Consider the following 16,538-nt stretch of genomic DNA (forward strand, 5'->3'; position numbering starts at 1 on the left):
CCTTCTGTCAAACCATCTGTCCCCTATTGGGACAAATTGCACAATAGGATCTCAAGTTCTTGAGGACAGAGAAACACATCTAAATGTATAACATATGTGTGCGTATATATATGCACGTATGCATAGAGAATAGGTTTGCATTAATTTCACCTCTTTTGGAAACCATATTTCTAGCCTAAAACATGAGGTTTTGTTGTAAGTTGGTATTCCACAGAGAACTCAAGAGGCATATGGATGATGCCTCTTACAGACAGACAGCATGGCTTCACAAGGAGCAAATTGTGCCTGACTAATCTGGTGGCCTCCTACAATGGAGTGCCTGTGTTAGTGAGTAAGGAAGAGAACAGATGTTGTGTGCCTTGACTTCTGTAAGGCCTTTGACACAGTCCCATACCACATCCTTGTAGCTAAATTGGAGAGATAGGAGTTTGATGGATGGATTATTTGAGGGATAAGGAATTGGCTGGATGGCTGCATCCAAAGAGTTGCAGTCAATGGCTCAGTGTCGAAGTGGAGATTGGTAACAAGTGGTGTGCTTCAGGGGTCCATTTTGGGACTGGTACTATTCAAAATCTTTATTAGTGATATTGACAGTGGGATTGAGTGCACCCTCAGCAAGTCTGTGGATGACACCAAGCTGGTGCAGTGGATATGCTCAAGGGAGGGGATGCCATCCAGAGGAGTGGGCCCATGTGACCCTCATGAAGTTCAATAAGGCCAAGGGCAAGGTCCTGCACCTGGGGTGGGGCAGTCACCAGTACCAGTAGAGACTGGAGGATGAATTGATTGGGAGCAGTGCTGTGGAAAAGGACTTGAGGATATTGGTAGATGAAAAATTATGTGTGAGCCTGCAATGTGTGCTCACAGCCCAGAAAGCCGATTGTATCCTGGGTTGCATCAAATGAAGCGTGGCCCGCAGGTTGAGGAGGTGATTCTGCCCCTCTACTCCGCTCTCGTGAGACCCCACCTGGAGTCCTGTGCCCAGCTCTGGGGCCCACAGAACAAGGAAGACATGGACCAGAGGAGGGCCACAGAAATGATCAGAGGGCTGGAGCACCTCTGCTATGAGGACAGGCTGAGAGAGTTGGGGTTGTTCAGCCTGGAGAAGAGAAGGCTCTGGGGATACTCTCCTTAAAAAAAAAGGCAAGGAAATTATCAAGAAAACGTACTATGGGAAGTCATGGACTAGAATTTCTGATCACAAGGAAGGCAAGTGATCTTTGTTTAACAGGGAATTTGGATGTTTTTGTTGACAACTTGGCTGAGTCAAAAGGCACGTATTGTTAGGTATTTCCCTTTGGTGTAATTCATCCTCTGCAGAAGCTCTTTAAAAGAAACTGAAAAGCAAAATTGAGCAATGTGCAATAATGTCAACATAGTTACTTCCAAGGAGATCACATTGCTCACATCTTAACATCATTATATTAAACTGCTTTTTAATAACTGTTAGTCTAGTACTCAAAATACTGAGTTAATGACAAATTTCTAAAACTTTCTTCTTCTGAAAAACACAGGCTGGTCTTGCTAGACACAAGGAACCTCCTCGCTAGACTCAGTAGGACAGAATTAAAGTGTCTGCGTATGTTTTCTCTTAATGAATTGTCCTCAGTCGCAACACTATCATCTCTCTTTTACTCAACCGGCCCAGTAAAAGGGACAGATGGACAGCAATAGCCGGCCCAGTAAAAGGGACAGATGGACAGCAATAGCCATATCCCATGTACTTTTGCGATAGGAAGTTCAGATCATCATTCTGAGTTTTAGCTTAATTAACATGTACCCTGTCAGCCCTTTTTAAGGAATCATTTATAGGTTATAATTCTAGACTTCCTTGCACTGAGATTTGTTTCCTTTGAAATGTATTAGTAACCCCTGTATCTCTTACTCCATTGTTGGACAGATGTCTACTGTGCATTAGGATTGTCTCTCACCTGTGCATCTCTTTACAGTGATTAACAGTGAATTATTTTGCCCTTTTTCAAGGCCAGTGTACTGTAAACCGTACAGTCTCCACAGGAGTCTCCGTAGTCAGTGAATTTAGCAGGATCACAATCCTACACTTTGAATTCTATCCACATGCTTATGGGTGAGCCCACACCATGCCTCAGGCTGCATTACAATCTGCAGTTTGGAAATCTGGATGATTTTATATGTGAGTTTTTGTTGCAAGGCTTATAAATGGTTTTAACTGTTTTCCTTTGTGATCAATTTTACCTTTCCTAGACCAGAGATCACATTGCAAAAATGAGTCAAGGATTTCTTATGTTTTATGAACCTTTAAACTCAATTAACATGAAAGAAAGACTTCCACTGACAGAAACATTTCATATTAGTACAACATTTATTCCATATAAACTACAGTAGCTAGGAGGCCACCTCCAGCTCCACTGCAATTGGAATTCGCTGTCCATAGATGGCTTTCACAGTAGCTGCAGGAACGCAGCTGCATTCACAAAAACGAGGAGAAGATCTAACAAACCTGAGAAAAATTACTTAGACATTCATTTAAGGGATAAAGGAAGGGTAAAAATGAATGAGAGGATTAATTATATTTTTACAAGATATTTGAAATGTAAGCCTATAGTGAATGCATAAAGAAAGTACTGTAATGCAGTAACGACATAATGTAATGCATAAGAATAGACTGTGTGCCTGTGGCACAATTAGATTTTTACCACTGGAGCAGTGCAACATTTATTTTGCTTTATAGACAACTTCATTATCTAGTACACATACATATATGTACTTCATTATGAGTGAATAATATATTTCTTTATAGCCACTACAAATACAATTTGCTTGGGCATTTCATAAAAGGCTTCCTAAGCATGTTTACAGTGTTAAATTTCAATTTAAAATTTTGATTCACTTCAGTATGGAAAGAAGTTTTTTTGAATAGAGTTAGCCCATACCCTGCCCTCACACCTGTCCTGTACGGTTAGTTAATACTCGGTGGGAAGAAAACAAAACCACTGGCAGTAGGAAATCACGGTGTTTAGAAACTGCCCTTTCCACGAAAAGGCTCTTTCAAGCTTTCAGGCACGGGCCTTTCTGCCAGGACCCGGCCGGTCCGGGCGCTGCCGCGCTCCGAACCGCGACTCGGCGGGGGACAGCGGGCTGCCAAGGCCCGAGGGCCCGTTCCTCAGGCCCGGCGCCATCCCAGCGCTGCTGGCCTCGGGCGCGCCCCGGGGGCCGCTCCGCCACAGCGCCGAGAGCGCGCCGGGCCCCGCCCCGCCGCGGCCCTGCCCCGCTCCTTCTGGAAGGTTCCGGCGCCGGCCTGGTGGAGCGCTCGGCGGGCTGAGGTGAGAGCAATCGCGTGCAGCGCAGCGGGAATCGGGGGTTTCGGTGTGTACGTTTATTGAGCTTTTAGCATAGATCGCCAAACACGCTTTTTCGTCTTCTGGAGGGAGAATCCGCCTGTGTTTTTTCCTCCTTACCAAGTTGTCGACGTTAAGAGATGTTCTCCTTTTGCAAGTAGCGAGGTCAGCAGTCATTGTTCTAAGATCTAATTTTCTGCAGTGTAAAATCTAAAATGTCAGTCTGTGAGGTGGCGATAGAAAATAGTATATTAAGAAGTACCTTTTTTCCTAGCTTGCCAAATTTTCATTTCTTTGAGTCGGAATGTTTGGCTTTTTTTGAGTGAGGGGTGCACCCAAGTAATAATGAGCTTTTGGGAGCGGTTGTGTGAGCAGCTGTGCACCAGTGGAAGTGAGGGATACGTGGTCCACTTTAGAGTAGTGTTTTGGTCAGTATTTGTACTTAATTACTATGCTTATACTTAGAGTTCTTTGAGATGGGGGTGGTAAAGTTGTCTGTCTTTAGATGTTATTTTTTCAAGTCCTGTTTGGTGGAAGCATGACACAAATAGACTAAAGGTCTTTATAATAGCACTGTAAACATTAATGTATATTGTATGCTGTGTAACTCTGTGAAATGCATGCAGTTTTTGTTTATGGTAGATATAAATTTATGCATCTGTGTTCTGTGATTGTTTCCTGTCTTTAATGAGGCCATATGAAAGGCCATACCTTGTTTTCTGGTAATCATTGAAGCAGTCGTCTCTGTGAGGGTTCCTCTGAGCTATTCTGCTCTGTTTTAATTCCAGGAAATAGCAGTTGTCAGCATTTCAACTGTTGGAAAGCCTGGGGGAAAAAATGAGTCATCCAAATAATTGTAAAGTGTAAACCCAAAAAGTTTTTCTGAAAATAAGATATTTTCTTTTTCTATGTGCAAATGTGCTGTGAGGGTTGCACACCATTTAGCACTGAATCGGTGCTGTCCTGTCCCAAAGGTTGGAGGGAGACAGTTGGGTTGGAGAAAGATTCTAATGCTGAAAGAGTATTAGTATATTACAGGTTCTGAAATGGGATTTTTTTTTTTCTTTCTGAAAAATGAATACTTAAAAAAAAAAATCTTTAAGCTCATCTGATAGGTTTTATTTGTGTGAGGTAGCAGGAGATGGTGACTGTGCATCACATAAGGCTTAGGCTCCAGTCTGCTTTCTTCAGTAAATTTCATCCTGTTTTAAAAGTGTGACATGGACATTGTCCTTGCTCTGGGAAGGCTTTCAAAGTGTTAGGATTCAGATATTGCTATAAGCCGAATCTTGAAAATGTTTGGATGACTTTTTTTTTTTTTTCCTTGCGTGGATATCATGAAAATTACTTCTGTGATAAAGCATTGTTTTCCCTTTTGAGGAGATGTCCTCTCAGGATTGACAGGAAGAATACCTAAATTGACAGGTTAAATCCTTCCGGTCATGCAATATGAAAAGATAGGCAACTTTATAGTATTTTCCATTTTTGTTATATATTCATTCTATCTAGCTTTTGGATTTTCATTATGTTACTTGCCCTTCAGGGGTCTGGGGCACAAATCTTGTGAGGAGCAGCTGAGGGAGCTGGGGTTGTTCAGCCTGGAGAAAAGGAGGGTGTGGGGAGACCTTATCGCTCTCTGCAACTACTTGAAAGGAGGGTGTAGCGAGGGGGGGTTGGTCTTTTCTCCCAGGTAACAGGCGATAGGACAAGAGGAAACGGCCTCAAGTTGCGCCAGGGGAGGTTTAGACTGGGTAATACAAAAAATTTTTACATTGAAGGGGTTATCAAGCATTGGCACAGGCTGCCCAGGGAAGTGGTTGAGGCACCATCCCTGGAGGTATTTAAAAGACGGGTAGACACAGTGCTTAGAGATATGGTTTAGCGATGGTTTTTGTCAGAGTTAGGTTGATGGTTGGACTAGATGATCGGAAAGGTCTCTTCCAACATAGGCGATTCTATGGTTACCAATTTGTACCATTAATAGTAAGTTAGCAAATAACTGCCTTGATTTACACTGTGTTTACAAGTTTGTATGGCTGATGTGAGTTACTTTATTTCTGGTAATACGGTGAATTGAATTTGTATTATTGAGTAAGTGTATGCTTGTATCTCCCGGTCTTGTTTCTTTTTGACTATGGAGAAGAAAGTGTTTCTTTTGTTGCTGAAGAGTTCATTTACGCTTCTAGGTAATGTGCATTAACATTGTGCATGTCAGACTTTACTCAGCTGTAGCTAACCCTTCATGTGTTATTGTTCACACTCTTATTATTCTCATCCTGCATTTGATTGTAAGTGCTCGAGCACCACAAACATCTATGATTCTGTACCGGTAGTTAATGATAGTTGGAAATGAACTGGAATATAGATTAACTGCTTCTAAGTGCAAAAAATACCTATTTCAGAAACCCGTACTGCTGTATACTTTCCGTGTTGCCGAAACAGGTGGTTGGTATTAATGTTAGATATCAAATGAATTGCCATACTTTCTGCGGAGGCAGAAGTTCTGTGAAGGGCTAATCCTGAGATAGATTAAATTCTGAAGGTATATTTTGTTGCAGTGATCTTTCATTTTCTTCAATTATTTGGGGATTTGTTGGTGGTTTCCCCCACCTCCACCCCTTATGTCGTGATTTTTTAATAAGTATTTGTGATATAGTATTTATTACATTTCTGAGTAGTTGTTCTCTGTAACTTTCCAGAGGTGAATTCTGTTTTTCGTGTGTTGTCAAGTTAATTAATTTATGCTTAGTATCATTGACCTTTTATTTACAAAAATGTAAGTCTGTAGCATGTTAAACCAGCCCAGGCCATCAGAACAATGTGCTTAAAGCATACCTGCTTTTGTAAGAGAATAAATACCTAATTTTTGTAGAGCACTGCTTCTATTTTGAACTCTTTTAAGAACTGGTACATGAACTATGTTTTTTGTTTCTCATAAAAAAAAATAAATCATTTAATGTTTCATTTGTTGGGTATCCTACTTCTTGAAGGAATTGAAAACATTTACATTGAAATCAAAGATAGACAGTTACTTTCTGGCATTGTAACTTAAGTGATTACAATGTTGGAAGGAAGTCTGTTCCCTCTCCTGCTCCACTAATATTTATTAAGTGCTAAGTGAGAGCTGTGATGTTTCATTTTGTTAGCATTCTGAGTCGTCTTTAGTCGCCTTTAAATCAGCCTCACGCTGATTCAAATAATAGAGGGTGCATGCATCTTGGAGGAAATACACTGCATCTCCTGGGATTGATTTCTATCTCAGCTAACCAGTCAGAGGCAAAGAGGTGAAGATGTTGATTCTGGTAACAGGAAGAGTCTTAAGATTCTGTGGCTAGGGGAAATAAAGGTCATCCAAGTACACTTGGGTATTTGTATGACAGAACCATGTGTTATTTAGTCTAACAGAAAAATCCTTAAAACAAGGGTAATGGATATTATTTCATAGAATATTTGAATAGCAAGTACTAAGAAAATAAATGATAATACATTCATGTGTATGTTTGGATTTTACCTTTGTTTTATGGAGGAAAAGGGCCTGAAATCTTGAGTATTCTAACAACAGTTTATTATATATCTTGTATTTGCCTCTTCATTATTTAGGTTCAGGAGATAGAGGGTTTCATGCAGGGAGGGAAGGAAAAATGAAATGTTCGTGCAGAAGGAAAGAGATATTTAGAAACTACACTGAAACACCTAGGAAGATACAAAATGATTAGTTGGTGGTGGGAGAAACAGGCAAAATACTGCCTCTCATAATAATTTATTTTAAAAATGGAAAATATATGGGGTGTTTGGAATTTGAGATGATGTATTTGTTTTGAGAACTGGTTGGTCCACCTTGATGCTTACTGGCCTTTACTGGTGATAGATGTTTATCAAATCCTGCTAGTGTCAGTCAAGCCCAGCTCACTAATGTGTTTAAAGGTACTTCTGAGTGTATGGTGCCCAGTTCCCTCAAGGAGTGTATATTCCGTCAGTGAGTTTTGATCACTCCTATTAGATGTTTTAAGGAATTGGCTAATTCTGTGCGTGACTGATGGCCTCTTTCTCTTGCTGCATGGTAAACCGCTGTCTTATTACCATGGTGAGGAAAATCAAAAGCTTGGTTATTGGTTACATGATTGTAGAATGGATAGTTGCTTTCTCCTTTTGAAAACCATGCTTTCTTCTGGTTTAATTTAACATAAAACATCTCTGTCTACTGCGAAAATAAACTTTTGTCTTTATACTGGCATTCTGTTCTGTCTGCATGAAGAAGGAGGTAGGGAGGAGGCTTTAAAATGGTTGGGTTTTAGTCAGTTTTCTGCTTGTGTTCTCCTTTAAAGGTAGTTTTCTTTTTTTTTCTGTACCCTGTGCTACTGCTGGAAAGCCGTCTGTTGCTAACATTTCAGCAAACTGTGCTAAGGGAGAGGTTTCATAAATAGTTTACATTTAGATAATTCACCCTTTCTTCAGCTGTCAAAGACTGCTTTGTGGTTATTTCAGTAGATAAAGTCTGGTGCTGGTGTGGATGTTGCATGTTTTTTTGGAAACTGTCAGTGAGACACAGGTCACGCCTATAGACAGGTTCTATTTAGTGGACTCTTCGGTTAACTTGGGTTGCCAGAGCACAAAAGTAATCCAAATACAGTATCTTTTTTAGTTGTAACCAGGGCTCTGCACAGGGAAGTGTAGAGAATGAATCCTTAACTCAGTTCTTCAGCTGTCATTACTGTGACCCATAGTGGGAGAGAAAGCTTAATGGGGCTCTGCATCAAGCCTGACACCTTTACTGAAAAGGAAGTTATTTCTGAAATGTTATTGTGCAGAATTCACCATTACACGTGTGATCTTTGCTTCAGAGTATCATATTTGTTTAATTTATTTTCTGTTTTTATTTTGGTTGAGGCCAAGCTTATCAAAACAATCTCCTAAATGAACTTGTATGAGGCAAGAGTTGTCTAAGCACATGGAACTTGAAATATTCTGGTTGCTGTGGGTTGTTCTAGATTTATGTTGGTTAAAAAAGAACAATCTAGTCCATTGGTATTCAAATACACCTTATTAATTAGTTACGGAAATAGAATCTTTAACATGCTTGACAAATAACATTACAGGAAACATCCAGAGTTACATAATACTCTGAGGAGTTTCTTCGTGTTAACAAGATAGTTGGTTACAGTTGAACAGGGGCAGTGATAAGCCTCCGGTGTACAAGGTAGAGCTAATTTTGTCAAATCCGTAGTGATTATGTCATTAATGGAGTACTATGTAATTCAGTTCTGCAGAAAATGGAAGCGATGGAGACATGCAAAATTAAGAGAAGTGCAAAAGGAACTGAAAGATGAGTGAAGAAGCTTGCAGATACGTAGTGCCTCACAGCAGTTAAATTTGCAGATCCAAGAATCTTTCTGGAACAGTGGAAGGTGAAAAGCTAAAAGAGGCAGGGAAAGCAATGTAATAATATGTTAAATATATTTTTGAGTATAGTTTCTAACTTCATTCCCATAAAAGCAAGAACTAATTAAAATTAAAGCAGTAGTGTAATTTTTGACCTGAAGTATCCTAAAGCATTTTACAAACAATGCAAAAATAACATATAAGCTCTGGCAGGAGCTTCTAAATAGCTCAATATTACTACTTGACTTGATCTGTAAAGAAATTAAGTTTTACGGTAGAAAATAGGTTGGAAAACAAGCAACATTGTGATATTTACTTTATTACCCACTGGAGGTGAGTTTTCAGTCCACGGGAATATGTGTTTTCACTCTAAACAAATATTCTAGTCTATGTAAATTTTATTAAGCTCATAAAAACGCACATAGTAATCATAAATGCATATAAAAATGCAGCAATAACTAGGAGACAGACATACAGAAACGTAGCCTTTTCTTTAAAAAGTACAGAGTCGTAACTAAACATGCCCAGCTCCCTCAGCCTCACCTCACAGGACTTGTTCTCCAGACCCATCACCAGCTTGGTGGCTCTCCTCTGGACACGCTCCAGCACTTCAATGTCTTTCCTGTAGTGAGGGGCCCAAAACTGAACACAGTACTCAAGGTGAGGCCTCACCAGTGCTGAGTACAGAGGCACGATGACTTCCCTACTCCTGCTAGCCACACTATTCCTGATACAAGCCAGGATGCCATTGGCCTTCTTGGCCACCTGGGCACACTGCTGGCTCATGTTAAGCTGGCTGTCCACTAACACTCCCAGGTCCTTTTCTGCCAGGCAGCTTTCCAGCCACTCTTCCCCAAGCCTGTAGCGTTGCTTGGGGTTGTTGTGACCAAAATGCAGGACCCGGCACTTGGCCTTATTAAACCTCATCCCATTGGCCTTGGCCCATTGATCCAACCTGTCTAGATCCCTCTGTAAAGCCTTCCTACCCTCAAGCAGATCAGCACTCCCACCTAGTTTGGTGTCATCTGCAAACTTAATGAGGGTGCATTCAATCCCCTTGTCTAGATCATCAATAGATATTGAACAAGACTGGCCCCAAAACTGAGCCCTGAGGGACACCACTGATGACCGGCCACCAATCAGATTTTGCTCCATTAATCACAACTCTCTGGGCACGGCCATCCAGCCAGTTTTTTATCCAGCGGAGGGTACACTTGTCTATGCCATGATTCTCCAGTTTCTCCAGGAGAATGCTGTGGGGGACGGTGTCGAAGGCCTTACCAGAGTCCAGGTAGACAGCATCAACAGCCTTCCCCTCATCGAGAAAGCGGGTCACATGGTCATAGAAAGAGATCAAGTTGGTCAGGCAGGACCTCCCTTTCATAAACCCATGCTGGCTGGCCGTGATCCCTTGGCTGCCCTGCACTTGCCTTGAGAGCTCACTCAGGATGATCCCCTCCATGATCTTTCCCGGTACCGAGGTCAGGCTGACAGGCCTGTAGTTTCCAGGATCCTCCATTATGGTCATCCTATCAGTGACTTGATAAATTCATATGTGCGTTAAAGCGACAGTGTCTCTGGTTAGTGTTCTCAAGAGGTATCTATGAGAAATACTTGTGCTTGTTTTGAGGAACACCTCAATAGGTGTCTGTTCTGATCGTTATTACATGCATTAAAAAACAAAACACACAGAAAAGACTGGCAAAACAACAGGATCAGTATTTTAAAATTTCTAGTAAAGATTGTATTTGAAATCTTGTGACACAGAAGGTAAATTTTCTTGAAATCTGAAACATGTCAGATTTTATTTTAGACATATCATTAGTTTTGCGTGTTTTTGATTAAGAGTATATTCCAAACAAATACCAACAAAACATTCTTCCTCCAAGGCTATACGTGCTCCCAGCAGTGTCTTAAGAATGTCTCTAGGGTTATCAATGGGAGGGATTGGTTTACGAGAGAGCTCTTCACACTATGCTAAAAACTTTTGCACAGAACGAACTTTGGACTTACTCTGCAGTGTGGTGAAGGACCTTGTTAACTTCAGGGTAAGTAGAGCTTTGGAAGGTCTTTCCTCAGGGAAACGAATTTCTTGATAGGAATTCTTCACCAAGGAGAGGAAGCACAAGTTTTCTTGTAATTCATAACTTAGTCATCTGTAGTGATTTACAGTATAAGTGAGTTAGGAGTCTGGATAAAACAGTGAGAAGAAATTGAACTTTTACTGGTGGAGTGAGGAGGGATAGCGTCAAAAGAACACGTTGCTTTATTTTGCACAACTTGTGTGAGAGGAACTTAGTTAGTTGGCAGACTATTCCCAAGAAAATACTCATGTTTTTCGGAGTTCATGGAGTGAATTTGACTGAAAAAAAAGAAGTCCTCAGGGGTGTATATAATCCTTGGTTCTCAGTGCGGACAGTTGAACAGTAAAGCTGTTCTCAACTGAGACTGAAACAGGTGGTGACACAGTGCGGCAATTTACTTGGTCTTTTGCTTCTTAAATCTCACTTTTGCATTTGGCTTTGCATATATGTTCTCACCTTGGAGTTAACTCTTGACCATGCTTCATTCTTAGACCACTATCAGGCATCCTTGAGTCATGGTTGGAATGTCTCTCCAGAGGACTCTTACCAACAGGATCATGCTTTCTTCTCTCTTTTCAGCAAATTCAACATGGTGAGACCTCTTGGTCCTCTCACAGTGGAGAGGCAGTCTCACTTGCATGTGAGCTTCCACTTGTACTGAGGCTCTTAATGGATTGGAAACGCTTTCCTTTGTCTACAGGAAGGATATTACATTATCTTCATTATCTCCAACAATATATGGCTTTAGGGCATTAACTGTTGCAAATTATCCCACCATTCTGAAGACTCTTTCTTGTCACATCTTTCTGGAGATCCACTGCAAGTAGTTAGTGGTCCTCCATGATGTTTTGCCTATATGTATTTTCCCTTTTGCCTTGTAATCTCTACTGGAAAGCATTTGGAAATCTGAGGTTGAAGGAAACTGAGGACTTCTTAAAGAATGTATCTTCCACTTGGGGAGAGAGTATTAGGTTACACAGTGTGAGTGCATTTGTGTGAGCATAGTCAAGGTAAAAAGCCTTCTATCTCAAAGAATTTTTGACAACAGTGTGAACTTTTTAATGTATAATGTATCTCAGATAGCCGCTGAATACTTCTTTCTTTTCATTTCAGTTTTTAGAAAAAGAGTAGGAACTGAAAAAGTTCATGCACGCATTGTATGATAAAAGCTTTCCCAGTTGTGCTGTCTCTCTCCTAGATACACATGCGTGCCCCATATGATGTGTAAGTCAGTGAGAGAGGGAGAGGAATTGATGAGTTGATTTAATTTTTTTTTTTCTTTTTGCTGATTGCATGTAGTATACACAGGTTTTATTCTTCAGCAATTTCTAGCCTGAAAAGTTAGTGGCTTACCAAATTCCAAAGAGAGGAACCCTCTCCCCCAGTGAAGAAAGACAAACCCTCGGTCAATAATAAAAATAAAACCACAAGTTTTTACAGTGCCCATAAGAAGCTTGTTCAATAACTTTAGCAATATTAAAAGAAATGTGCATTGGCATATGTTTTGTGTACAGGTGATGGGCATCAAATGATACAGTCTTCAGTGCCTTCATAATCTAAAAGTCAGCCTAATGGAGTATTTTACCTACTGTCAGTGCTGCACTTATCCGCTCAGTTCAAAGTCTTCCCCTTCCTACTACACCTTACTTAGTCTATTAATTGATGTTGCTAAAACTCACCATGGATAGTTTGTTCATTGTTCTTCATGTTTTCAAGGAAGAGCTGTGTGTAACTGCTTTCATAGTATCTTGGATATGTTTGGGGAGAATGATAATGAACAGACATGTTGCATTGAGTAGTACAAAGTGAACAAGTATGCTTTTTGACATGGTAAAAAAAAAAAAAAGCCTCCAAGAAAGCTTTGTCTTTGTCCTCAGAAACTTTACTCTCTAGAAAATGATTTTCTGACTTAGAGGAATCATTGGCTCTTCATTTTGCTATGTGATTTATTTTTGAAGTTGCAGAGTGCTTGGGCGTCAAGTCTTTTTAAGGGGAGCTAGTGACTCTCTTGGAAAATGCAAAAGAAATATGATGTATTTGTGTAGCTTATATTGCTTAGGGGAGAGATTGTAGTGTAGTAAAAGATTTTTGCTGTTTTGAGAAACCTTCCAAGATGTGCATGATACTTTCATGAAAGTAAGGTGATAGGTCTTCTTTGAGCTAGGGCTTGAGTTTCTTACGGGTTATAGGCGTTTAGTACTGATGAAACATTACAGCTTCAAAAGAGACTTCAGATTTTCAAATGCCCTGCCCTGTGCTTGGAAAAATTACACCCACACATACCCATTTGACACTTTCCATTTGATTTATTTGGATTATTGTGTTTTGGATTTGTGTTAAGGAGATCTCTTCAGGAGTTGGTGAGGAAAATATTAACAGCTGTTTTACTGATGGCTGAGACCATGCTAACGACTTACTGGCATCTGGATTGTCTTTTGCATGGAACAGCTATTCATCTAAGCACTGCTGAGATTGGCAGAGAACCCTTTTATGTATGCATAAGCTACATATAGGAAGGTGGTGCTACTTAAATGCCAGGAGAAGAAAGTTCTACCCATTTTCTAATGAAAGCAAAAGCTTTGCCAGTGTCGATCAAAATGAAAGGCAAAGGACTAAATTCACTGTTGATATAGCCGTGAAGTATGAATTCTAAATTCACAGCAGAAATGTAACACAATAAAGGTATTTATTCTAAAATAAAAAATAAAGTAGCCAAATACTCCTTTAACTTTATTGATATTTAAAAGACATCTGATGTAAATAATAGCAACTTCTGTTCATTAGTGATTGTAAAGTGGCTTGACATAAATTGTTAATACTTATATCCCTAGTTTGCTGCTTGTGTCTTGAGAATACTATTATGAATTGGGCCATCACCAAGGAGTACTTAGACCTAAATAATCAGGAGGGGAAGTGTAAGATGAGAAACAGTTTTTCCTCGATGAGTGTATATATAGAGAGAGAGAAAGGAAAAAAAAAACCAACAAAAAACCCTGGCTGTTAACTTCAAATAAAAGAGAGTACTTGTAGATTAAGAAAGCCCTCCCATCCTGAGTTTGTTTTGTCAGAGAAGAGCCACGCTTTTTTTAATCTTTGACGTGATCTGATAACATGTACATAATTTTTCCCCAGGTGCTGATCTGCTATGTAGAGCCACTGCATAGGTTGGTTCAGAGTTCATTCTCACATTTTGAGCAGGGGGTTGGACTGCATGACCTCTGGAAACCTCTTCCAACATAAACTATTACTCAGTTATTCTCTGACACAAATTATATCAAGGACTGGGTTTGTACTGAAATGTTTCAGCCAGTGCTACAGGGAAACAGGATAAAATTTGTTTTAAGCTGTTTCTGTATCTGCCGTGCACATCAAGACAGGGACAAAACATGTACTACTTACAGAAGAGCACTCAATCTTAAACGAGTTCTTACTGATAAACAGGAGCCACATATTGCACATGTTTGCAGTGGATCCCAAGAAATTAAAGTGTTTCTGGGAACTAAGAAATGAAATTGGAAAACGTGAGGAACCTTATGGCAAAGAGAAAAAGCTGCTGGGAGAGTCTGTTTCGTCCTGGCAGAATGGCTTGCATTGCCTTTTTTTTTTTTTTTCTTTTTTAACCTTTGAAATGTTATTCCTTTAGGCATTGAGAAGCTCTTCTAAGAAATAGATCAATAGTATTTCCACTGAGTCTTGTAGAGTGCTTCTTTTTGTATATGATGGTATAATAATGCAGTGTGAATGAATGTAGTGTTGCCTTTGGGATACACAAGCAGCTCAGTGACTGGGGCAAGGAAATGAAAATATTCAAACCAACATGAATTAGTTGTTGTAACCAATATTGGAAAACCTCGATCTTCAATCCAAATAAAAATAACTATTTTTTTTGAGGGAAAGGCAAAACATCTGTAGGTAATTTACAGCTGAAGAGTCAGGAGGGGAAACGTAGGATCAAAAGCAGTTTTTGTCAGATATTATGTTAAAAAACCCATGGCAGTTTACTTCAAATAAAAGATAATACAATTTGAGCGCATCTATGAAAATTGAATTTCTCCAGCCTTAACTCGTATTTTTCTTATGTGGACAAGATAGCACATCACACGGGTGGGGAACCAGTGACTTGTATTGGAATACCAGGGATAGGTGTGTAAAGTATTTCTGTATAGGCACAGGTGTACATGGATGGCCATGCATTCCAGCCCTCATCCTCTTCAGAAAGTGTTTTACTTAGTCTCTTCTTAATTTTGTATAGGAAAATAATTAATTTGGCTATGCACTAATTCCTTGTAATTATTTACATCAATTAAGTAAGAGTAATAAAAGCCTTTCATAATAGATCATTGTTGAACTATTGTTAGAAATAGTGTCCTAAAATGTTGATAAATGAAGACTTGCTTTTATTTTGGAGCAGCTGGACTGTAGAACTCATTGCATGAGTTTTGAGTAATTACAAATTAACTATGCATACCTATGTTTATATCTGTGTTGGTGTTTGCAGCACTACAGACGGAAGTCTGTTTCTCAGGCAGTTCTTGATCTACATTACCATCGGAGTGATATATATGTAATACAGCTACTTCTGTGAAGGCTCTGAAGACTAACAAGTGTGTAGTAGTTTACATAAAGACCTTACATGACTTCAGTAGGACGAAAGGGTCTGCTGGATCCTGGTATCCCAGCCCCTCTTTTGCCTTTGTCAAGTCTGTCTGTTACAGACTGTTGATGTTGAGTTGCAGTGGGCTGACGCGAGTGCTCTTTTTCCATGATCTTTTCAAACTTGCTGGACTGTGGAGCATCATGGAAGAGCTTTTTTCCTATAAAGTAAGCTGTATCTCCATGGTGTATAGTAAAAGTAAAATAAAATGGAAGATAGACTTTTTCTTTCACAGATTTCAAATTTTCTTACACGTTTTCAGTGTAAGTTGCACTGATAGGACTATTTCAGTAGAAAATTGTACCACTAATTAGTATAACGATCTGTGGGCAGCTGAGGGCATAAATCATTCTGTACTTCATTACCACAAATCAAGGCAAATGTTATTTGATCTTTAAGGTCTTAAAAGTAAGTTTAAAAATAAAATTAAAAAGCTGGACATGGTTTGAAGGGCTCTGAAAAATTAATAGGCATGATCACAATCAATCTGGCTGAAGCCGTAGGAACTTTGAAATTTCCTGATGTTATATAAACACCACTCTGCAGCTATTAGGTGTGGAAGCTAAATTAGGGAGAGGCCACTAGATTTCTTGCTGTCACCCCTTTCCACATCTTCCCCCTCCCGCCCCATGTTGCCTTGTTCAAATATGTTCTTCAGCAAACTAATTTACCCAAATAAAGGCTTTCTCACAGAGATGTTTTTGGCAAGTTTGAGTGTCTGGGGATGAATACTTACTTACAAAACTGTTTGTTTGTTTGTTTATTTAAGGTTGCTAATCTTGCTTGTTCATTGTCAACAAATGAAGATGGAATGAAAATTGTCCAAATGGCAGCTAATCACATAGAGACGTTATGCCCACAGGTATGACTTTTTCAACTAATTCCCAGTACAGCGCACTGAGCCATACACTGTATTTTTGTCACACAACATAGATGTTCAGTCATGCTCCTTCAATCTAAATTCACCTTCCATTTACACAGCTTAGTTAGTAAATGGAGACCTAATGATAAATCAAACCCAAATAGTCAGTTACTTTATTTTTTTCTTAGTGGTTAACATAGGAATTGTTAATAGTCTGTATTGATTGGGAGTTTTTAAAAAGC

General features: G+C 39.6%; 1 protein-coding gene across 3 annotated transcripts in view; it reads left to right on the top strand.

The window, feature by feature from the left end:
- Positions 1 to 16,538, top strand: part of CTNNA3 (catenin alpha 3) — a 533,166-nt gene that overhangs the window by 330,678 nt on the left and 185,950 nt on the right. For all 3 annotated transcript variants that reach the window (XM_054204553.1, XM_054204552.1, XM_054204554.1), the window contains exon 10: positions 16,204 to 16,296. In XM_054204553.1, coding sequence (XP_054060528.1) covers positions 16,204 to 16,296 — 93 coding nt within the window. The remainder of the gene's footprint in view (positions 1 to 16,203; positions 16,297 to 16,538) is intronic.

Source organism: Rissa tridactyla, chromosome 6 (genome assembly GCF_028500815.1).
Source record: "Rissa tridactyla isolate bRisTri1 chromosome 6, bRisTri1.patW.cur.20221130, whole genome shotgun sequence".
In the NCBI taxonomy this organism is placed as follows: Eukaryota; Metazoa; Chordata; class Aves; order Charadriiformes; family Laridae; genus Rissa; species Rissa tridactyla.